This window comes from Alternaria alternata (assembly GCF_001642055.1).
Source record: "Alternaria alternata strain SRC1lrK2f unplaced genomic scaffold CC77scaffold_5, whole genome shotgun sequence".
In the NCBI taxonomy this organism is placed as follows: Eukaryota; Fungi; Ascomycota; class Dothideomycetes; order Pleosporales; family Pleosporaceae; genus Alternaria; species Alternaria alternata.
The window spans coordinates 1,002,570-1,025,128 of record NW_017306194.1 but is presented as its reverse complement, the minus strand read 5'-3'; the positions used below and the strand labels follow the sequence as shown (position 1 = coordinate 1,025,128).

Here is a 22,559-nt window from a genome sequence, read left to right as displayed (position 1 = left end):
TGAATAGTAATTGAATGACTCCAAAGCTGTTATAGAGTGGACTTATTATTCTGGAGATATGTGCAGTAACCTACGCTGATAACATCAGCGGAAACTTTTGAAGACTATGCTATGCTTCTCCATTTTGGCGCCTCTGATAGGAGTTGGGTATATAAATCATCCGATTCAACTCTCGCATCCATTGTACGTTCCAGAACTTGGCTATTCAATACCAAAATGACTTGACGGGGGCTCATGGCCGGTGCGTGCTCTTCCAAAGTTTGGTAGACTGCCATCATGTTCCTCTATCACGGCACAGAGAAATAACGAGATCGAACGCTACTTGCCTCCTCAGATACTTGTCATGTCCGAAGCAGTTTTCTGAAAGTACTGAAATTGTCTGTCATGTGCAAGGGCACGCCCATGCTAGGGCTGACGCTGTAGCAGTGTAATACGATGGTTTGCTTATGGTGTAACAGTGTTGCTATTAATGTGGTTCAAATTCGAGTCGACGCCGATGAGTTAAGCGCTGTAAAGATGCAAGGGCAATACCTGCGCACGTGAATAATCATGAAATCTGATGATGACGAGTGTCCAATGACCAGTAGTGTGCGTGCGGAACATGGAGCAGAAGCCGAGCAGTACCACAATGACCATGACTAAAGTATGATGCTGTAATGTCACGCGACAACATCATGACTGGTAAGCAGCAAATACGGCCTTGAGCGGCGAAGTGTTATCGCAGCGCGCAACCTCACGACGACGGATATTTTGGTGTACCACACGTTCCTGGCTCTTGCTCGAGAATGCGATCCAGGCGTTGCGCTAGAGCTTCGCGCATTGTTTACGAATAGAAATAGTGGTCAAGCACGGGCGTATCGCGGACCGCTGTCTGCAGCCAGCCACAGGCGCGGTACCAATGACATGGAGGGCAATTCGCGTAGCACGAAAAGCGTTGGACCTGCGTTCGTTGGACTCCACTTCGAAATTACACGTTCAACACGCAAATGCTGCGGGGAAAACGTCGAATTCCCATGGGGGAGCGCTGGGGCCAGAAGACAGAATAATCAATAGAAAAAAGGAAGACATGTAGAAGAACGATATCCCCAGATGATATGTCGATGCAGGTATGCGCTAGCTGCAGCGCTTCATGCAGATCAGTTCAAGCGAGAGGTTGGGTCCGTCCGGTACATCCGCCTTGCCACGGATATCAGAATTGTCGCGTTTGATTCGTGTCGAATAGAGCAGAAGGCGACACGGAAAGGGCTGCACTGTTTGCGGCTGCTGCGATGGGCAAAAAGTGGTCAAGGGCTTACCGGTGGGCAGCCTTGCAAGCCACCAGGGCACCGGAGAGCTCTGGCTGGCTGTCAGAAATGATGGTAGCCTAGCCGGGTGACAACAAAGACGCGTAGAGTCACGCTGGGACTGGGAGTTGTATGTCGTGTACTGAATGCACAGAGTGCTGTCGCGAAATTGACGCGACGACGAATGCGATCATCGTATATGATTATGAGTAGGTGGAGGAGTGGAGATGTTGGAAGTTGGTCTTTGAGCAGGCGCGTTGGTGCGTACACATGAGGCGGTGATGGATCCGGCTAGCGCAGAGGCCACATTGCTTTCAAAGGCAGTCGCGACCGGCGCAGTTCATCGCACCACGCCCGATAAGCATCAAAATATGTCTCGCACTCGGTAGACGACCTGGACAGTGAGGACATGCACTCTGTTTGTACATGCATCACTCTGGCCGGCGCCGTTGATGTTGCAAAAATTTCCCTCTACTCCCTGAAACGGGACGCTCGGGCCACCGCACTAGCCCGTTCCTGGTGGTGATCCAGCCTACTTAATGACCTGTTCATTCTCTTAGATAGGCCCGCAGCCCACCTTCTCCGAACGCGCTCCCGGCACCGCATCGAGTTACCACTCCGTCACGTGACTCGCATACACACCTCTGACTACATAGCCCAACATCATTTGCCGTGCTCAGTGCTTCAATGGCCACGCCTGCGGGCGCCTAGTAATTTCTAATTCTTCCGGTTGCGCTCCACTTGCGAGCCTGGCTGTTCATCCTGCGGCGCAAACATGAGGTATGTCGCATATCGCATCGATGCATGCATGACGCGCTAACGCTTTGATAGTGCCACCAGATTGGACCGTCTCGTAACGTAAGTATACCCGGTCGCAACATCTTGCATGCTCTTCGCAACTTGATACACTACAGTTGCAGTCTTTTGCGACAGGTTTATCTTGCCTCGACAGCCTTGCCTTACTCGACACTTTCTGACTCTCGCTAACCCACGCCAAGGCTCCTCGAGACCGGCAGCACAGCATTAATCCGAAACACAGCAGCAGACCAGCTCGCCGACGTCCAAAAACAACATCCCGACGAACTTTTTAATCTTCTTACTCGAGTCATTCCCTACCTGCGATCCAAAAGCTGGGAAACTCGAGTTGCTGCTGCCAAGGCCATAGGAGGCATCGCCGCCAATGCCGACAAATTCGACCCCAACGCAGAGGATCCCGAGGGGCCTGTCAAACCGGAAGGCCAGTCAGATTCAAATGGCGAAATCAAGTCTGAGGATACCAACGGCGCGTCGGTCAAGAAGGAGGAGAATGGCGACAGCACTCTACCACCGCTCACCGACGGGCTCGATCTTGCTACACTTGACTTGCCTTCCATCCTCAAGTTTGGCAAAGTCCTAGCTTCTCTCGGAACAAAGGAACATGATTACAAGCTTGCAGCCATGGATCCTGCTGAACGACTAGAGTACCAAAAGAGTACCCTGCTCAAGCGTCTCGGCTTCGAAGGCGCATGGGTTGAGGACCTTACACCACCCCAAGAGCTGATGCCGCAAACGCCGGCTCCCAAAACACCTGCTATAAATCGCATCGACACCAATGTTTCACGATCAGATAGCATGAACAATGCCAGTTCTCCTACTGCAGGCACACCTGATGGTAAAGGGCTTAGCAAGCGTCAACAAAATGCCCTACGGCGCAAGAACAAGAGGCAAGCTGCCGGAGGTACTAACAAAGTACAAGTCGTCGACTTCAACTCAAATTCACGAAAAGACTCACAACCAGACCTTGTTGAGACGCCGGTACGCCCACACCCCGTGGCCCTCAAATTTGAGAAATCGGAGAACGGCGACGAAGACGAACCCATGAACGACTACTTCTCACTCGAGCGCAACGGTGGGGACGACGATGCGAAATTCGTCAAAGAGTTCAAGGGCGCGCCAGTGGCAGAGAAGTCATCGTTCCAGACTGAGGCTGAAGAGGCCGGATTGGAATGGCCATTCGAGCGCGTGTGTGCGTATCTCTCTGTTGAGTTATTTGACTACACTTGGGAGGTACGTCATGGTGCCGCAATGGGTCTTAGAGAGATTCTTCGTATCCACGGCGGTGGTGCTGGCAGACGGAAGGGTCTCAGTCGGACTGGGAATGATCGGCTCAACCAGCGATGGCTCAACGATTTAGCATGTCGCATGATCTGCATCTTCATGCTTGACCGCTTTGCGGACTTCACTGGCGATAATGCCATCGCGCCCATTCGCGAGACGGCTGGACAAGCCCTTGGTTCATTGCTGCAATACATGTCTCGCGACAACGTTCTCGCAACATTTCAGGTCCTCAACCGCCTGATCATCAATCACAACCTTCCCCTCGACACTAACCCTCTAAGCGCACCATGGGCCTTATGTCAAGGTGGTATGATTGGTTTACGGTATCTTGTCGCCGTTAGGAACGATCTGCTCCTAGAAGATGGTACTTTATTGGATGGGGTACTCGCTGCAGTTATCAGCGGTTTAAGCAATTCCGACGACGATGTTCGAGCAATCAGTGCAGCGACTCTTATCCCGGTCGCTAAGGAGTTTATCGAGATGCGTCCCAAATCACTCGAAGGGTTGATGAACGTAGTCTGGTCGTGTCTCTCCAGCTTACAAGATGACCTGAGCGCGAGCACTGGTTTCATCATGGATCTGCTGGCGAAGCTTTGTGGCTTTCCTCAAGTCTTAGAAGCCATGCAAGCCAACGCACGACAGGACCCAAGTCAATCATTTCACGAACTGGTGCCTCGACTCTTCCCATTCCTACGCCATACAATCACCAGTGTTCGCGCGGCGGTATTGCGTGCTCTGATTACTTTCCTCAATATCCAGAGCGAAGGTGCAGACAGTTGGGTAGACAGCAAGGCATTACAGCTTGTTTTCCAGAACATCCTGCTCGAACGCAACGAGGGCGTGCTGAAGCTCTCTCTCCAGCTTTGGAACGCTATCGTGGAGGCCCTGGGTAACCAGCTGGCCACTCATATGGAGCCCATACTAGATGCTGTGATCCCCCTCACCCTGACGCCTATCGGAGTTTCTCGTCATCCGATATCGCTGAATAAGTCACTACTCATCAAACCTTCTGGGCAAGCCATGGGCCCGCCACCAGACTCTGAGCCGAGTCGTAAATCATCTCCGCCAGATGCTGGTGAGCCGGCTCGGAAGAGGAAGAAGTCTCGCCACGGAAAGGATGACATGTCAACGCCTACTCCAACTTCCCAAAGTCACAACGTCGACGGACATATGATTACTGGCGATCTGGAACTCATCGGAGCGGACGTGATGATTCGCTCCAGGACCTCTGCAGCACAGGCTCTTGGCAAAGCGATGGGAGCGTGGCCTGAGGAACTGAGGTTGGAGGCCTTCAAATCTAGACTATTGAAGCCTCTCTCTTCTCCCAATGCGTCAACCCAATTGACGGGCGCGATCATCATCGAGGAATTCGGAAAGAATTTGGCGACCAAAGATGCCTTGGCTGAATCGTTCGTTCAGGCCCTCCTACCTATCGTCGAAGGCGAAAGACCAGCCGCCTACGAGGATCTCGTGCCGAAACTACAAATCGTTCGAACACAGTGTCACTCTTTGCTGAGCATCTTCCACGAAGCACATGTGCAAAATCTGCCAACGATTGCTGCTCTTGTCCAGGGCATGCCAAATGCGAATCACTATGCTTTTGGTGTCGCCGATGCCGAGAAGCTGCTCAATGTGCAGTATGAGAAACTCAAGAAGGGAATGACACCGTCAGCCCGCATGGTTGCCGGAACAAACCTGGAAACAGCACGCAAGGAGGTAGAATCGAGTATCCAAGAGGCCAAGGATATCAAGGAAGAGCGCGATGTCCGTATAAAGGCTGCTGCAGCCGGTGCACTGGTGGCGCTCAACTCACCCCCGAGGAAGCCATCCCCACCAATCAAGGCTATGATGGACAGCGTCAAGAAGGAGGAGAACGTCGAGCTACAGAAACGCTCAGCGGCTGCTGTTGCGGGCTACATCGTCTTTTTGGTCAACGCGAAGAGATCTGGCGTAGTTAACAAAGTTGTCGGAAACTTGGTCAAGTTTTACTGCATGGAAACAGCTGAAACACCCGAGTTTGCCGGACAGTCACATATCGAAACAGGCATTCTTACTCTCAAGAAGGATGAAGACGTGCGCGACCACCCGGACGCTGCTCGCTTTGCAGAGGAGTCACGAGCCGCTAGGATCACCAAGCGTGGTGCACGAGAGGGTTTGGAGAAGGTTGTCGAGAGTTTCGGCGCTGAGATCTTCGAGAAGGTCCCCATCCTCAAGGACCTGATTGAACGACCCATCAAGGACGCTTTCACCGAGGCCACTCTTCCAGCGCACATTTTCAACGAAGATGGTGTCTTTGGCCAGGAAGTCGTTGATGCTTTGTCGACTCTACGTGCCCTGGTCGGTAGCTTCCACCCAAGTGTCAGAGGCTTTGTCAAGGATCTGCTTCCACTCATTGCAAAGGCTCTCCAGAGCAAGCTGTACGTTTTGCGGTACGCAGCTGCCAAGTGCTTCGCTACCATCTGCAGCGTCATGTCTGTGGAAGGTGTGACGATGCTTGTCGAGAACGTTCTACCGACCATCAGCGATGGTGGCAACGTGCACGCCCGCCAAGGAGCCATCGAGTGCATCTACCATCTCATTCATGTCATGGAAGACGCCATCCTACCATACGTCATCTTCCTTATCACCCCTGTTCTTGGTCGTATGAGCGACTCAGACAACGATGTACGGTTGCTTGCTACAACCAGTTTTGCCACACTGGTCAAGCTCGTACCGCTTGAGTCTGGTATCCCTGACCCACCGGGTCTTCCAGACTCTCTCCTCAAGGGCCGAGACCGAGAACGAAAATTCGTTGCTCAGATGCTCGATGCGAAGAAGGTGGAGCCTTTCGAAATTCCTGTCGGTATCAAGGCGACGCTTCGTTCATACCAACAGGAAGGTGTCAACTGGTTGGCCTTCCTCAACCGTTACAATCTTCACGGTATCCTTTGCGACGACATGGGTCTCGGTAAAACATTACAAACACTGTGCATGGTGGCTAGTGATCATCACATACGCGCAGACGAGTTTGCAAAAACTGGCGATCCAAACTTCCGACGCCTGCCATCTCTCATCGTATGTCCGCCTACACTGTCTGGTCATTGGCAGCAGGAGATCCGGCAATATGCACCCTTCCTCAGTTGCGTCGCTTATGTTGGTTCTCCACCCATTCGTGGTCAGCACAGGAACCAGCTCGACAAGGTGGACATCGTCATTACTTCGTACGATATTTGCAGGAACGATGCGGACATTCTTAAGCCCATTACCTGGAATTACTGCGTACTTGACGAAGGTCATCTGATTAAGAATTCCAAGTCGAAGACCAGCCAGGCCGTCAAGCAGTTCCAATCAAACCATCGTCTCATTCTCTCCGGTACACCCATTCAAAATAATGTGCTCGAGCTCTGGTCACTCTTCGATTTCCTCATGCCCGGTTTCCTCGGTACCGAGAAGGTCTTCCAGGAGCGTTTCGCAAAGCCCATCGCTGCCTCCAGATTCGCCAAGAGCTCGTCGAAGGAGCAAGAGAGAGGTGCGCTTGCAATCGAAGCTCTACACAAGCAAGTGCTCCCATTCCTTCTTCGTCGTCTCAAGGAGGAAGTACTTGATGACCTGCCACCCAAGATTCTGCAGAATTACTACTGTGATCTATCTGAATTGCAACGTAATCTCTTCGACGACTTCACTAAGCGCCAGGGCAAGGAGATTCAGTCCAAGGCTGGCAACGCCGATCGTGAGAGCAAGCAACATATCTTCCAGGCTCTACAGTACATGAAGAAGCTTTGCAATTCGCCTTCACTCGTTGTCAAGGGTCCTACCAACAAAGCTTATGAGCCTACCCAGCAGTATCTCAAGAAGCACAACACCACGATCGACGACATCGTGCACGCACCCAAGCTAGGCGCCCTAAAGGATTTGCTTGTCGACTGCGGTATCGGTGCATCTGACGTTGTTAGTGACAAGTCTGCCGCCGCTAATGGCGACCTACCAGAAGCTGTCTCTCAGCATCGCGCCCTCGTCTTCTGTCAAATGAAGGAGATGCTGGATATGGTCCAGCATAACGTACTCGAAAAGCTTCTTCCTTCTGTGCAGTTCATGCGTCTCGATGGTGGTGTCGAGGCTACCAAACGCCAGGAGATTGTCAACAAATTCAACACTGATCCCTCGTACGATGTTTTGCTCCTGACAACCAGTGTCGGTGGTCTAGGTCTCAATTTGACTGGTGCCGATACCGTCATCTTCGTTGAGCACGATTGGAATCCACAGAAAGACATTCAAGCTATGGACCGCGCCCATCGTATCGGTCAGAAGAAGGTCGTGAACGTGTACCGAATCGTGACGCGGGGCACCTTGGAAGAAAAGATCTTGAAGTAAGTATTTCGAACCCCCAATACCCAAGAAGTCCTTCTAACTAATTTTTCCAGTCTCCAACGCTTCAAGATCGACGTAGCTTCCACAGTCGTGAACCAGCAAAACGCCGGTCTACAATCCATGCAAACGGATCAGATTCTCGATCTCTTCAACGTCTCCGCCGACTCCAACGACCCTGCCGCACTACCGGCGCCACCCAGCAATGCAAAGGACGACGGCACGGGTATCGATGAAAATGATGCTGTGGACGCGACAGGTGCGCTGAGAGAGAAGGGCAAGAAGGGCTTCTTGGATGAGCTCGGAGATCTCTGGGACGAGAAGCAGTACGAGGAGGAGTTTGACCTCGATGGCTTCCTTGGCAAGATGAAGACATGAAGCAGTATCGGTTGAGCATGTTGACAGTCGTTTGGTTTGAATATGCTCTTTTTGCGACCACTCAATGTCCACCTACCAGGTTAGGCATATTATTTCAGGTTCAACAGGCGTACATAGGTGTTTCTTATCGGGCATCGCGGTATAGCATGTAGGATGTTGGCATGTTATTGATCAGGACAGGCATAGTTTTTGCACTCACAGGCTACGACCGTGGAAGCGTGTGTATTAGCATGGCGTTGGTTAGGGACTTTGTCATCTTTGTATCCTTGCTCTTGTCGTAGGAGCTTGGAAGGCACGTGTGTTTGTGTACGTCTAGCCTGTGCGAGTACAGTATGAATATACTGAAAGGTTGTTACAAATACATGGTACTTGACCACGTGGGAACTAAGTAGTGATGGAAACACTGAAGCATCGCGATGTATTATACCACGTCATGGGGAAACTCATCTTGGTGAACACTGGCCGTCTGTAACTTGCGAACAACTCGCCACGTATTCTCGAGCCTACCTAGACATTGTCATCTTGTCTTCGTGACAAGATCGCCCTCTTCCCACCAAGTGTCCCTTCGTGTGTCTCCAGGATGTGATGAACGCAGCAAGCATAATACATCGCAACGCTCATAATGGAAAGCAATATCTTGACGCGTTCAGCTACCGCTATTGCTCCTACCCAATCTCTGTCGATAGTCACAAGACCTATAGATGAGTGACAAATCTTCCCAGGACCCTACCAACCCACAAGAAGCTTCCGGTAACAAGCAAACTTTCCCGCCTAGGTTTGCGGTAGATTGCCACACTGCTGATCCCGACGACTGGATCATTAAGTCCTTCCCAATCCCCATAGTCGAATCGGATCCATGCACCACTAACTTCATAATAGTTTTTCTTTTTAGCACCGGCTGCTGACCCTCGTCCACGACGGCATACCCTCCAAGTTTGGTGTGAACGACATAACCGTAGCGGATGGAGCGGTGACCTTCAATCTTGAAAGCATGCAACATAGATCGCATGCTAAAGGGCCTATATCGTGACGCTTGCAGGATCATTAGCCCGTTTCTTTTCGATAAACAATGAACGAAGTCTATATGAGGGTTGTTGAGGGCGAAGTAAGAAGTCCGCTCAATATCATGGTACAGTAGCTGTGTCGGAGCTGTGGTGATGGAAGCTCTTGTTGCGCGTCTAGACGCTTCGTCCATTCTGTTGAGCGGAGTCAAGGACACACGCGCTTTGAAACTGGCTGACAGGAACAAAGCGGGCCCATCGAGGGTTTCTGGTGGCAAGTTGTGGTACCCTGTCTCATATAATTCGGGGTCGGATCTCGACCAGTGCGCTTTGATGAATAACTGTTATCTTGTTCGGTACACGGGCTGTAACACGAATGAGGCGTAAACTTTGCGAACAAGAGTGTGCTGTACCTTCTTAGTCGCGGTTAAAAACAGTTGCTTAGTATTAAAGTTGGATCCAGCCATGGCCGTGCGGATTTGAAAAGCGCAAAATGTTGCTAAATGTTCACTTACGAAAATCCCGTCAACAACCCGGGATTGGTGGTCGGAGACGAGCTTATGCACGATGGTCCATGGCATAGCAAGGTTCCACCCTTAAAGAGTGCTCGCGAAATCTCCATCACCATATGGTATAGAAGAAACCTCTTTGTCATGGTAACAAGCAAGTAACGGTGGTTCCAATTCTGGGCAGATACAAAGTTCCTTGTTGTAGGAGCTGTGAACCGGGTAATATTCAGCATGCAAAGATCCAATCTTCTCTCGAACCTTATGAGCGATAGCAACATCGCTTCTAGGAGCTATGTCCTTTAGCTCGAAAGCTTTCCCACCCGGGCGTTTTCCATATGTGCAACTTACAGCACCTGTCACGCAAAGCGGCCATATGGAATGCGTGGATAGCAATACCTCGCAGGCCATGGGCAGTAGATCGTTCATACTTACGACACCAGAATAGAGGTGGCAGTTATGAGAGCTCCGGCCGTAGGCGATAGACTGAGCCCTGGGGGATTCCTGTTGGTGTGTTCCTCTGGTGGTGTAACGGATGCAGAGGGTGCGCCGAAAGGTTGTGAGGTGCACATGAGCCGGAGATCCCCATGCCGCAGAGTTACATGGCCCAAGATCCGAGCAGACGCGACCAGCAGTGAATATCAGAGTCTACGAACGTAGAGCTAGTGGGCTGGTGGAGAGGTGCGAAGGTAGGTGAAGATCTAAGAACGTATGCTCATCCACTGTCAAAAAGGCAGCGATGGTAGGAGCATGCAATCAGAGCCAGATCAAATGCCGGCTGATGTTTAGGCGATAGTGTGGGTCTCTCGTCTTCGCGAGCCGAGCTGAGCACACCAATCGCAAGCTGCACGCCTCATGGTTTCATTCCCGACGTCGAATGACTGACCGCCTTATCTCGCTCCGATAAAGCCGCTCTATCATCAGCCTGATAGTCATGCGCTTCGATATGATCGGCATTGATTATGTGGCAGCGGAGAATGCAGTCAGAAGGGTCTTCTGGACGTTGTCGCCGATGCCCACCGGAGTTTTCCCGGCTGAATGCAAGTGAGCGGCACATGCAAATGAAAGCGAGGCGGTCAAGATGCATCGCGGTCGAAACGAGTGCAGCGCACTATTGTGTGCATGACCGTGAAGGCTGAAGCGCGAGGAAAAAGAGCAATTTGGCTAACGGAACACAACAGCAACAATGACGAAATGCGGAGATCGTATCGTGAAGTACGACCGGCGTAAAGACGCTGGAGGTGAGGCCGAAATGAAAGTCGAGCTGGACAAGGCGTAGTGGAGACGAAAGGGGACAGCGCAGAAGCCAGCTAGGCCGTATTCGTAAGCGCCTGATGCTTAATCTCCACTCCTCGGCAGACTGGCCTCACCAATGTTTTCGTCGATTCTGGGGCCACGGCGCCTTGCACAAAGGACCGTCCGGTCGTGCAAAGCCGGCACCGGCGTGAAGACAGCGCATAGAGCATTTGGTGACATCTTTTGCAAACGACAAGGCCGAAAGACATGTTTCGCTGAGGCAAGCTGACGCGCACGTGAAAAGCGCTGTGGGATGTTTGCAAAACTAAACAAAAAGCTGACGCACCCTGCAGGTTCTGCAACACTGACATGCTATAAACACTATTTCGGGATAAGGATCTCCAGAGGCTTTGCTGGAAGCCCCATGCCCTGGTGGAGAACCTCTGTTCAACGGGCAGCACGATAAGGACGCCCCTGAAGATACCCTGTTAGGATCGCCACTTAGAGCTCAAAGGCGCACCGAGCAGAGGCCGTCGAAACAAACGTGCCTTGCGATACTCTCAAAATGGCAGTGTTGTGTTCTTCCGCCTATAGCGCGTGATTAGAACAACAACCGCCGGTCTGGGGTTATGGGCCTGGGTGCAGCAAGACAGCATTAGCAGACACTCGACTGAGCGACCAACGCAAGCCGTTCATTTCTGCAACACGAGAAGCCACCGCAACCCTCCACAGCCAACCTGCCGATCTGGTCTTAGCACCAGGTACGCACGTCCTGCGAGTGGCCAGCGGGGCGGCATGCCAGCTTGGTTCCTGCATTAGCCCTGACATCCGCCAGACCACTTGCAGCGCCCAGATGCTTCCGCCCCTGTTGCGCCGTCCTGGTCCCCCCTTTCAGTGGCCACTTGTTTCCGGTCCGCGCTACCGTGCTGTAATCTCCCTACGGTATATATCATAGCAGCGTGGTCGCCTTGCTGTTTTTCTTCACTTCACAGCCAAACTTTCGAGCTTCAAGTCCTTTGACCTTCGAGTCGTCCATTCGTTGTTACCAACTAATACTATCATTAATAATACACACTCGCCAACTCTCTCAACCACCTCAACCTCCACCAACCAACACTTCCAACTTTACCGTTTCAAGTTCTAAATACCATCAAAATGCGTTACTCATTCGCCGTCGCTGCCTTCGCTGGCCTTGCCGCCGCCGTTCCCCAATACGGTGCCTACCCTGCTGCCCCAGCCAGCACTCCCGCTGCCCCGGCTTACCCTGCCTACCCTGCTCAGCCTGCTGAGCCCTCCTCTGCTGCTCCCGCCTACCCTGCCTACCCAGCTGAGCCCTCCACTCCCGCTGCTGAGTACCCCGCCTCCAGCGCTACTCCTGAGGCCTCCAAGCCCGCTGAGTACCCCGCTGGAACTCCTTCCAAGCCAGCCGAGTACCCTGCTGAGACCCCCTCTGCTTCCAAGCCCGCTGAGTACCCAGCTGAGACTCCCTCCAAGCCTGCTGAGTACCCCGTCGAGTCCACCAAGACTCCCGAGGTTCCCGAGCACGCCACCTCTGAGGTTCCCTCTTACCCTGCCTCCTCCATGACCCCTGAGGTCCCCGAGGCTGAGACCACCTCTTGCTTGAGCTCCACCACCATCACCGTCACTGTCCCCTACCCCACCGGTACCCCCGTCGTTCCCGGTGCTGGCAAGCCTTCCGGTACCCCCATGGTCCCTGGTGCTCCCCAGCCTTCCGGTGGTGCTCCTTACCCATCTGTCCCCGTCGGTGGTGCTCCCTACCCCTCTGTCCCTGCTGGCACTGGTGCTCCTCCCGCTGGCACTGGCATGCCCACCAAGACCGGTGGCTACGTCAAGCCTTCCACCCCTGCTGAGTTCACTGGTGCTGCCTCTGCTCTCAACGTCGGTGGCTTCGTTGCCGGTGTTGGTGCTTTCGCTGCTTTCTTCTTGTAAATGTCATAACATTCAATTGAGCGTGTCCACGGGCAAGCTATGACTTTACATGATACATTGCATTGGGGATTGAAATTCACTGTAAATATCCTTGGTGTCGGAAAGGGTAATTGTAATTAGTCTGCGGATGGTGTTGTTGAAATTGAACTTGAAAAAAAAACCACTTCTCTATGCTACTCTTGATCGTGAACTTCATTTACCAATCGCTCATATCCTCTACCTACCATATGCCCAACGTGTGTTTCCAGTGATCATAGTCACGCCGACCGTGAATGAGCTGCAGCTAGCTATCAGCACTGAGATATGGCGATCACGTGCGCCCATCTGTGGCAACATATTGTTATCCCGTATCGCACGGCGTAAGGCCGCATTCAACGTAGTGTGCTTGTAGTCGCAGGTAAGACATGGACACGGCGCCCTAGCCAGGGTCAGTCTGTGTTTTTTCGCTCTGGCTTACCGGCGCATGGCTACCATGGGACTGGGTCGCCGCGGAACACGAGTACAGCAAGTGGACATGAGGCTGGCTCGCATGAGAGTCTCGTGGTAATGGCACAGCATTAGATGCGATGACATAACCTCAGGAACCAGGAAGGCTGTTGTAGAGCGCAATGCGGCCCATCTTTTGCTGCACACTCACTGGAGACACACCACGGCCGCGCCATTCCTTCTCTTCTGACACCGACGTCAGTAACTGCTCATCTCAGCCAGTCATAGTTGAGTATCGTGAGAAGCCTCCAATGGGTAGCTTGGGAGCTATGTTTGGACCACGAACTAATTTTCGATAGCTAAGGTGGTTTCATTAAGCGTAGACCGTCGCTGCGAACGCCACCTCTATACCTCTTGGAGGTTGCCTAAGGCCAAGGGCAGCAGGCATCAAACGGGCACTAGACGTTAGGCTTGTTTCTTTCTCGGGGTCTCGACTCGTTCGCGCGAATCTATGATATGGATGCAGGTGTTGCAGCGCTACCATGGAAATACAGAACGCTAAACACGCCCCGCCGATTGCGTCCGAAGAAGTGCCCACTTTAAGCTGAGCATGCCTTGACTGCTTTGAAAGTGAAAATGCCAATATCAAGCTGCACAGAAGATGCCTCCAATAGTCTTGGGAGAGCTTACTCGATGCCCACGTTGACGGGTAGAAAGGTGGGGTTCCGACAACCTTTACTGTATGAAACAGCCATCAGCCAATAGTCTCTCAATACGCTTTTCAGGCCTCTCTGACTTTAGTAAAGCGAAAGCAGAGTCAAGACAGTCGTTCCTGAATACAGAGCTTACTTAGCTAGCTACGTCTCACCTACAAGGCTATCGAGCCGTGCCTGGCGTCTCTAGCAAATCGCATGAGTTGGAGATGTGAGCGAGGAAGCTGTTCTTGGAAACAAGTGAGGCTCGCTTATCAGCTTGCCTGTCACCCATGAGGCTTTTCATCATCTGAAGGGGTAGTCGAGAGCGACAATCGTTACGCGAACGTTAGATTATCGTTGCCAATGTGCGCCAGTTTGGCGACGACAAGCTGAGTTAACGGTATCAAAGAGAGAAGTATAAAGAGAGCGATTGGCCTCTACAGATGATATACGCTCTCTTTGTGGTTCGCAAGCCATAGAACATCTCTTGATCCATCTCCAAAAGTTGTCGAATCAACGTCAGCCATTTTGCCATGAAGACCTTCACGCTTGTCTCAGCCTTCCTGGCTACAGCACTCGCTGCACCAGCTACATTTGCACCAAGCGATATCACACCACGCACTCTGAGCGTCCTGAAGAACTTCGCCAAATGTCCGGCAAATCCTGCCCAACCTGACGGCAGGTTACCCAAAGGAAACAGCATCTCAACCTCAGTACTCGTCCCCATATCTGCCAAGAACCCCGACAAAGCATACCCAGCCACGGAATGGGCGACCGTAACTCCCAAAGATAAATGCACAATCTTCAATCTCGAGCTCGACTCTGACGCCACCCAAGGCAAGATCTGCAATCTTGTCTTCGACTTTCCTTCTCTTATTCAAGCACCTGGTCTTTTCGTCTTTCAAGGCCCTGGTCATTTCACTTTTACCGGTTACGATATCAATGCTGGTGCAGAGGCTGGCGTTACTACGTACAACCACCAACCACGTCCAGGACCTAGCCCACCAAACCCACCGCCGGTCATCAAGCCGGGCAACAGCTATATTGTCAATGGTGCTCCGTGTGGAATTCCTCCTGGCATCGGAAAGGTGACCGTCAGTGGGGCATTGTGCTCCGATGATACAACGTTGACGTTCAAGCAAAGCGATTTGCTGTGTCCCTTGGGTTTTTACGTTGTGCTTACTGATGATCCTAACGCGGGAGGTTATGCGCCTCACTAAGAACTCGGTATTGATTGATGGGTATGATGGTCATAGGATTGTTAGTTCAGTATATAAATTTATTTCTATTCTTACAAGACTCAGCTGTGTCATTTGGTGCATACTTCTTGTGATGTTCGGTACAGGATCTCGAGTGAAAGAGCGGGGTTGTCCGACTGGCTATTAGCCTCAAATCTTTGCATGAGTGCGAACTTCGTCACTAACTCTTCAAGATTGTCCAGGAAGATATGTGTATCCCTGTGTCAAGTGCTTCCTGTATCGTTGACTTTATTGCAAAGCTGTACGACCGTTGGTCGGACGTCTCCGAGGTCCGGTTGCGCTTGCCAATGACGACACACACTCGAATGCGCGAGGAAAGCGTACTAACCCCGACGATCTCTGCAGAGTCAAACACTGAAGTTGCGCAACTCTCTTTAATGGTTACGCCATCATGTGCATCCCTGCAACATGCTGTTCTTACTTGCCAAACCAGGTGCCGGATTCCGAGGCGCGTCTCCGACCTATGTTACGTTTGTCAGCTGCCAATGATTTTGTTCAAATTCTGCTTCAACATCAAGATATAGCATAGAGACACGAGTTTTACCGGCTAGCGATGTCGAGCAGGAGCGCCAAGTCAAACTCCATTTCCCCATTACTCTTTTCGAGTACAGTTAGTTTGTCGTAGCTTACTCCATCCATCTCTGCACCCATACTTTCAGCACCAGACCGCAGGTACCTAGACAACCTTCAAGAACGCCATCTTACACCCCTCTCCGACACTCAATAACGGCGACATGACTGAATACTTCAAGGGAGCAACTTGGTTCTTCTTCGATCTCGACGACACTTTGCACGAGTTCCGCAAAGCATCTTCCGCCGCCGTCGATGCGACGCTGCATATCATCGCAGAACAACACGCGAACCGTGAGACTACGTCCAGTCAACCGCTCATAGCCGCCGAGTTGAAGAAGGAATATACCAAGGTACTTAGAACCAAAACAGCAGCAGCATTCGTAGACGGGAAAACAAGCCATGAGTACCGTGCAGAGCGTTTCCAGGGTGTCATGGATACCTTTGATCTTAGATGTACAGAGCTGCAGATGCAGGTATTACTCGACACCTACGAAACAGCACTTACAAAACATCTGCAGCTTAAAGAAGGCGCAATACCACTACTGCAGGCTTTGAAGCAAAAAGGGAAAAGCATAGCCATTGTCACAGAAGGCCCCCAGGATTCGCAGGAACGTACTGTCGCTGCTTTGGGCTTAGAGCCATTTTATGACAGGCTGATCACGACGAATAAGCTTGGTGTGGCGAAGGTAGATGGGCTGTTTGGCAAGGCGCTGGAGACTCTCGGAATAAGGAGTGGGGATGCAGTGATGGTAGGGGACAGCTGGGAAAGGGACATCATCCCTGCGGCGGAAGCAGGAATAGAATGTGTGTGGCTTGCTGAGAAAGAGCAGAACTGTGGGACAACTTTGGACTTAAATGGTCAAGAGAAACACGTAGCTGTCACTGTGGTCAATTCACTGGGTAGATTGCAGAGTATTATGGAGGCTGAGTCAGGTTAGGCCAGATATTACGTAGGTTCCATCAGCTCATACCAAAACGAACTGATATGGATAAGTACGTCCCAAGGGTTAACATATCTCATCAATACATCACTGCAAAGTGAAAATGTTACCGCGCATCCCGGCTGACATACCACATGGCCTCATGGCCATCACATCTCACCGTTCCTTGCGCCGCCACTTTCCCATCGTGCAACCCCGCGAACCTTTTGATCGCCTCATCGATGATGTCAACCATATCCTGGTTATTCATGTCAAACGAAAACTCGTGTGAACTATTGGGAATGGCACCCATGCTAAAACCGCAGGGCGCATTGTGCATGTGTTGTTGGTAACCTTCTGGTTTGCCTTGTAGAAAGGTTAGCCTTGATGGAATTAAACAAGCGTATATGAGACAAGGAGGGATGGAAAAGTGGTGCTTCTACCTTCTAGATGAACGACCCACTCTCCAGCATCTTGGAAAATACTACTGCAAGCTTCCTGGCATTCCGTCGCGTCGGGTGGATTTTTGGCGGCCAGAGTAGTGTCTACGTATGTGAGTGTGTCGCAATGGCCCAAGGTGCTTTTGTCACCCGTGCAGAAGTTATAGTCTGGGGGAATTTGGGCTGCTGTGAGGGTGATAGCGAGGATGCTGAGGAATATGGACGAGGGTTTGCACATCCTGATAGTGATATGATGCAGCATGGCAAACAGTATTGAGGAAAGTGTGGTAGATATGAAGAAGTCTTGAGAGAAGAGGTACGTAGTATTGATATGATGTCGCTTTCACGCATGAGCACTGTGGGTATGAACACCAGGTACACCATGATAATGACCAAGCATTGGACGAAGCATGAGCTGATGTCAGAAATGAAACAAATATACGGAGAGAGCCATATATTGGCAGGGTTCTTTAGATTAAGCGACGAATCGGTTCAGTCACGGACATGTTCGTCGACCAACAAAAATACAACATCTATACACCCGCTGTTGCGGCGTAACTCATTCACAAAAGCGTAAGCTGCATGCGCGCTTAAAAACCCCTGATCAGCGCGTCGAGATGCTTCAGCTATACCATCCTTGCATATAGCTGGCGTACGTACAGGATGTTTGGCTCAGGCTTTAGGGACTATTCGGGACCTAACGGTTCGTTGTCTCTTTAAGTTCTTACTCTTTTTCATGCAATCGCTCACACCTTCTGCAACCTGTCTCAGTGTTTCTCAGTCTGACCTTGCTGCTTTCTAGCAGCCGAAGTAAAATTGCCAAATGGCTCGTATTCTCTAGATTCTTGTCTCGACACTTCTTCGGCAGCTCCAGTAACTCAGCGCTCTCATCACCATATTGATCAATTATGTCATCCAAGCCCTCCTCAATATTGGGAAATGTGGGTTAATCCTCATGCATATCTGTGCCGAACATCTCCTTGAAAGAGCCCTTGATGTTGTGTTGCTTGTCGTAGGTGTCCATAGTTCCAAACCCCAGTCTCCTTTCTTTAGCAACTTGATCGAGTTCACTAGCCCCATGCGATACAATCTATAGCTCCTCTCTTGCTAGGTTCTTGGTGGTATTACTTCAAGGAACTCAGAAGATCCCAAGAAATGTAGACATTCTGTGGGAAGAGGTTTGATTTACTTCAAAAGTTATCTTCGTACAATGTCTACACCGTCAACACAATGGAGAGTGAGGTACCTAGAAGCATACATCTACAACAAGACAGGTAACAGGATCAAGATAACATTGACAAGCAATAGGGGGTATCCTAACAAATCCAAACCGATCCACCTTAGCAGACGCCGCGCGATGCTTCCAAAAATGCAAGATAACTACAATCCCCCCATCTGACTAACCTCTCCAAACCCCACTCTAGCCCTGCCACCTCCCCTCCTCCCCCTCTTCATTGCACTGCCCCCAGCAGCAACACTACCCCCAAATCCCCCTTCTCGTAACCTCCTTTCAAAACTCGTCACACCACCAACCCCAAGCTTGTTATCTCTACTGCTCTGTATAGGCGGCGCGCTCATAGTACCTAGTCGCGACCCTCTCTCCCGTTCCAGTAATGAGCCCAATGGCCGACGCACAGGAGACAGAACACGTTGTTTCTCAGGGCTAGCAGGTAGTTCAGGACGTTTGGCCCGGACGACGCTGCGTTTACTGGGTGTTTTGAGGTACCCTGGCTTACTGCTTGGAGGAGGTGGCATAGGTGTTCCGGACCAGAAGGTCGACTGTGCGCCCTCGCCGAAGTCGAGGTCGGACTCGTCGTCTTCTATGATGGTGGCTGGCGGTGGCCGAACTGCGGATTGTGGTTGCGGATATGTGTTTGGTCGGCGCAGGATGGAGCCTGGTGGACGAATTGATGCAGGAGAAGGACCAGGAGCGTAGGGTTTGGGGGTGAGGGTTGGCTGTCGTGGTGGTTGTTCTGGTGTGAGGGACAGGGAGAGGTCGAGATCGTTATCTAGACCTAGAGCGCTCTCATCGAAAGCTGTCCATGCCTCTAGTCGTTGCGTTTCGTCACCTGATGGCTGAAAGCCATCTTGCCCGGGATCATTGTCACCGTCGCGGGTATGGAAGTCTCCGTTGTTGCCATCGCCGTCATCGAGTCTTCGTACTCTCGACCTACTGGAAGGCGTTGGACTCGCAGGTCGATGGCCAAGCCGTTCAGTAGCCCGCTCTGCCCAGAAACGAACCATAGCTCTAACGTGCTTCTCAAAGTTTCTCTCAAACAACGCCCTGGCATTGTCTTCTTGTCTTTGGAAGTTCCAAAGTCTCCAGCCCATCTTCTTGAGAGCACCTGTAGCAGCAATCTCCGTGCTTTCCTGCCGTAAAGCCACAGCTTGGTCTTCGAGTGTATGTATAAGGTCCAAGCGTTGAGACCAAATGGCAAAGTAACGAGCGGAAAGTCTGAATGTGTAGAGGCTCATGGCTTGAGCATTCTGTTGGCGAAGTATGAGCGTGTTGTCGTGCCATTGATGCATGATTGCACCACTGGTCTGAAGAGTGCGGTTTTCGATCATGTCGTTTGCTCTTCGTGTCAGCACTGCAATGTGATTTGCCTTATGCCTCCAGTGCTCAAAGACTCTGCGCACAAGATTCGTTTTGACCGTTCTACGGACTTGGGAGTATGTGTCGCGTCTGCGGTTGCGACGTGCATGTTGAGTGGCTTGACTCCATGTCTTTAGTGTATGCTTGCTAAGAACATAGAAGCGCGCATCGGCAGACCATTGCTTCAACTCTTGAAAGTGCGCTAGCCTCTCCTTGAGTTTGTCAAATGTACGCTGCTTGATCTTTTGCTGATACTCGGCTATGATAGCGAACTGCTCCCGTCGCCTCTCCGTAGTGATGGCTTCCATCTTACGCAAGCATGTCCGCATTAGCTGAGCACGTTTGAACTGGGCGAACCGAATCTCCGCAGCGTCAAGAGTGTTGACACGCTGGTTGGTCTTGGTGACCCAGGATAGAAATATTGACTCTTTGAGTTGCCGATTATGAACACGTTGGAAGAGGGATACTCGAGATGCCAAAGTCCATTTGTACAAGCACTCAACAATGACGCGGTCATTGATTCGATCCTCCAATGCTTTGATACGCAGTCTATCGTTCCAGGCAGTGTAAGCGTTGCGTAACACGCGCATACGGTCGACATTGCTTGCTTGACGTGATAGCTGAGCGTCTTTACGCCAATCCTGAAATTTCGCACGAAGCAAGCGACCGTTGACACGCGCTTGGACCTGGCGCGATAGTGGCTCAAGCTGCGCCTGCTTCTGAAGTGTATGGAGTGCCGTTGAAAGGAGGGAGATACGTCGAAATTGGTCCGCTTGTGATTGAAGAGCATTTTCTCCCACTGTCTTCTGCTGCCACATCTGGAATGTCTTCCGCAGCAGCGTCCCATCTCGTCGATCGGTTGCCCACGTGTTCCGCTCCCTCATGATCTCAGTAATCTCACGCCATTTTTGCAGTGTTGTTCTTGCCGTTCTTGTATCATGCCAGTTTGCTGCGCCTCTGTTGAGATACTCATTGTTCAGGGCATTCCACGACTTCCTGACGATTTTCTCTTCATAATAGGATTCGGCAAACTGATCCCTATCACGCACTTCTGCTGCGCGTGTTCGCCATATGCAGAGGAACTTGGCCAGAGCAAAGTGCTGGATCTTGAGCTCGTTAACTGCTGTGATGTCGCGCCACCCATTGAAGAATCGAGTGCGTAGAATGTGCCGTCGCGCCACTGATGTACGCTGCACTTCATCTTCCGCGCACTTTGCCCAATGTGTAAAGGCTTTGGTGAGCAGGAAGAGGCTGCGAGCCTTGTCTGCACGAGTTTCTAGCCGTTCGAAGAAGCGATTGGTCTCTCGACCAGAACGCCTCACAAGCGCTGTGTCTCGTAGTTGCAGGAGCGAGGCTCTGAGCAAGACGCGACGATCGAAGGCGATGGCAGCTTTCTCCATGTCGTCACGCAGACTCATGCGCTCTTGTGTGCAATTACGCCATATTCCAAAACACTCTCTCTTTACCCTGTGTACTCGTTGATGTTCGAAAGTTTCCGCATCGTCCATCAATCGGGTATCTGATAGTCGAAACGGTTCGGGAACATACTGCTGATGTTGAGGTTGTTGCTCCGATTGTCGTAGGCGGCGCTGGTGCGGGGAGTCGTAAGGATCGTTAGGTATCGGCGCATTGACTCCTGGTATCTGAATGGAGGAGAGGTCGAGGCTCGCAGTGCGATCGGTGAAGTCGCTCTCATCTGCATCGTGAGTGCCAGTTCTGTATGAGTGGGTAGGTCCACCTCTTCGGATTCGTAGACTGCCACGGCTCGAGACAGAAGCGCTGCGCTTATGGACTGGTGGTTGCGGTCCAGAACTTGTGCGGCGAGGCGCAGTGCCATTCACTCTGGTACGGGCAGGGAGTTGTGCTGGTCGATATGAATGCGCTTCCGTGTCGGATGTGGCACGACGGTGGCTCCCCTTGTTTCCGTAGCCATTTGGCCCATCCTGCTGCGACACTCTCCTCGGGCGCACAGCCAAATCGCCATAGTCGGTGCCTGCTACTTTGTCTGCCGTCCCGTCAAGGAACGAGTCAAAGCTGCCAGTCCGCGAGTATCGTCCCAAGCTCGCCTGTGCTCCTCTGCGCGTCGCTTCAGGGTGTTTCGGGACACTGGCAACCTCTTCATCGTCAAGTTCGGCGTCAAGACCAAAGCCCTCCTTGACCACGCGGAAAAGGCGCGACATCAAGTCCTCGCCATCCCGTTCATATTCCTGCATGCGCAGTAGGAAACTGTAGTAGAGAGCGGCGTCACTGGGCGATGGACGGTAGTCTTTGATGTACTCATCGTATGCGACGAAGAGAGCGTTGGTAGAGCCATCGTGGGAGTCTTGTGCGCGACGAACAATGTCGTGGATGGCCTCGGAGACTGCTGCGATGTTAGTTTGATTCTGGGTGTAATTTTGCATAGGCGTCCTACCCTCATTCCGCAAAAGGTCGTCGCTCGTTATAGCCCTCGGATCAGCTCCATTCCGGCTCATGGAGGATAGCATTCGTGTACGCGACTCGTTCGTCTCCAGCGCGTTCGCGACAACATGGAAGTAACCGGGAGGAATTATCGCAACGGCAACCCAAAAACAACATGCGTGAAAGTCGTGGAGAAGGCGCGCAACGATGAGGCATCAGGAGATTAAAGTAAAAAGAGATGCTGTTGTGCGCCCGCTTCTGGCGTTGCAGCGACGCGCTTTGTTGTTCGAGTGGTTGGTCGCCCGCGTTCGCGAAGCAGGCAACGCCAAGCCTTTAGTTAAGTGGGCCCTCATCGTTGACCTCATCGAGGTGGCAGTTCGCCATGTTTAGAGAAACATCACAAATCTTGACGTGGCGCGCTTCCTTGGTACATTCCTGCGAGCCCGAGCGAGACA

At 51.7% G+C, this 22,559-nt stretch overlaps 9 protein-coding genes across 9 annotated transcripts; 4 read left to right on the top strand and 5 right to left on the bottom strand.

Annotated features, from left to right (window-relative positions):
- Positions 1-30: 30 nt before the first annotated feature.
- CC77DRAFT_1018166 (hypothetical protein) lies at positions 31-700 on the bottom strand. The gene has a single exon (XM_018524565.1). The coding sequence runs from the start codon at positions 273-275 to the stop codon at positions 105-107; it is 171 nt and encodes a 56-aa protein (XP_018388758.1). The 5' UTR covers positions 276-700; the 3' UTR covers positions 31-104.
- Positions 701-1,889: 1,189 nt separating this feature from the next.
- CC77DRAFT_1018165 (hypothetical protein) lies at positions 1,890-8,562 on the top strand. Its single transcript, XM_018524564.1, has 4 exons — positions 1,890-2,063; positions 2,115-2,141; positions 2,282-7,726; positions 7,781-8,562. The coding sequence occupies exons 1-4, from the start codon at positions 2,059-2,061 to the stop codon at positions 8,100-8,102; spliced, it is 5,799 nt and encodes a 1,932-aa protein (XP_018388757.1). The 5' UTR covers positions 1,890-2,058; the 3' UTR covers positions 8,103-8,562.
- A 47-nt stretch (positions 8,563-8,609) lies between these two features.
- Positions 8,610-9,626, bottom strand: CC77DRAFT_709972 (hypothetical protein). Its single transcript, XM_018532853.1, has one exon. The coding sequence runs from the start codon at positions 9,295-9,297 to the stop codon at positions 8,749-8,751; it is 549 nt and encodes a 182-aa protein (XP_018388756.1). The 5' UTR covers positions 9,298-9,626; the 3' UTR covers positions 8,610-8,748.
- A 1,181-nt stretch (positions 9,627-10,807) lies between these two features.
- Positions 10,808-11,344, bottom strand: CC77DRAFT_709989 (hypothetical protein). The gene has a single exon (XM_018532855.1). The coding sequence runs from the start codon at positions 11,214-11,216 to the stop codon at positions 10,920-10,922; it is 297 nt and encodes a 98-aa protein (XP_018388755.1). The 5' UTR covers positions 11,217-11,344; the 3' UTR covers positions 10,808-10,919.
- Positions 11,345-11,836: 492 nt separating this feature from the next.
- CC77DRAFT_710001 (hypothetical protein) lies at positions 11,837-12,965 on the top strand. The gene has a single exon (XM_018532856.1). The coding sequence runs from the start codon at positions 12,001-12,003 to the stop codon at positions 12,793-12,795; it is 795 nt and encodes a 264-aa protein (XP_018388754.1). The 5' UTR covers positions 11,837-12,000; the 3' UTR covers positions 12,796-12,965.
- A 1,307-nt stretch (positions 12,966-14,272) lies between these two features.
- Positions 14,273-15,432, top strand: CC77DRAFT_1018161 (hypothetical protein). Its single transcript, XM_018524563.1, has 2 exons — positions 14,273-15,291; positions 15,341-15,432. The coding sequence occupies exon 1, from the start codon at positions 14,450-14,452 to the stop codon at positions 15,134-15,136; it is 687 nt and encodes a 228-aa protein (XP_018388753.1). The 5' UTR covers positions 14,273-14,449; the 3' UTR covers positions 15,137-15,291; positions 15,341-15,432.
- A 115-nt stretch (positions 15,433-15,547) lies between these two features.
- Positions 15,548-16,740, top strand: CC77DRAFT_710836 (HAD-like protein). Its single transcript, XM_018532857.1, has one exon. It carries the CDS (start codon positions 15,910-15,912, stop codon positions 16,684-16,686), a length of 777 nt encoding a protein of 258 aa, XP_018388752.1. The 5' UTR covers positions 15,548-15,909; the 3' UTR covers positions 16,687-16,740.
- Positions 16,741-17,499, bottom strand: CC77DRAFT_709983 (hypothetical protein). The gene is made up of 2 exons (XM_018532854.1): positions 17,112-17,499; positions 16,741-17,034 (listed from the first exon to the last, which is right to left on the bottom strand). The coding sequence occupies exons 1-2, from the start codon at positions 17,368-17,370 to the stop codon at positions 16,796-16,798; spliced, it is 498 nt and encodes a 165-aa protein (XP_018388751.1). The 5' UTR covers positions 17,371-17,499; the 3' UTR covers positions 16,741-16,795.
- Positions 17,500-18,512: 1,013 nt separating this feature from the next.
- Positions 18,513-22,376, bottom strand: CC77DRAFT_1048235 (Sfi1-domain-containing protein; the record flags this gene model as incomplete). The annotated part of the gene is made up of 2 exons (XM_018527520.1): positions 22,118-22,376; positions 18,513-22,066 (listed from the first exon to the last, which is right to left on the bottom strand). Coding segments are annotated over exons 1-2 (3,627 nt in total), but the record flags the coding sequence as incomplete, so codon positions are not given.
- Positions 22,377-22,559: the final 183 nt, after the last annotated feature.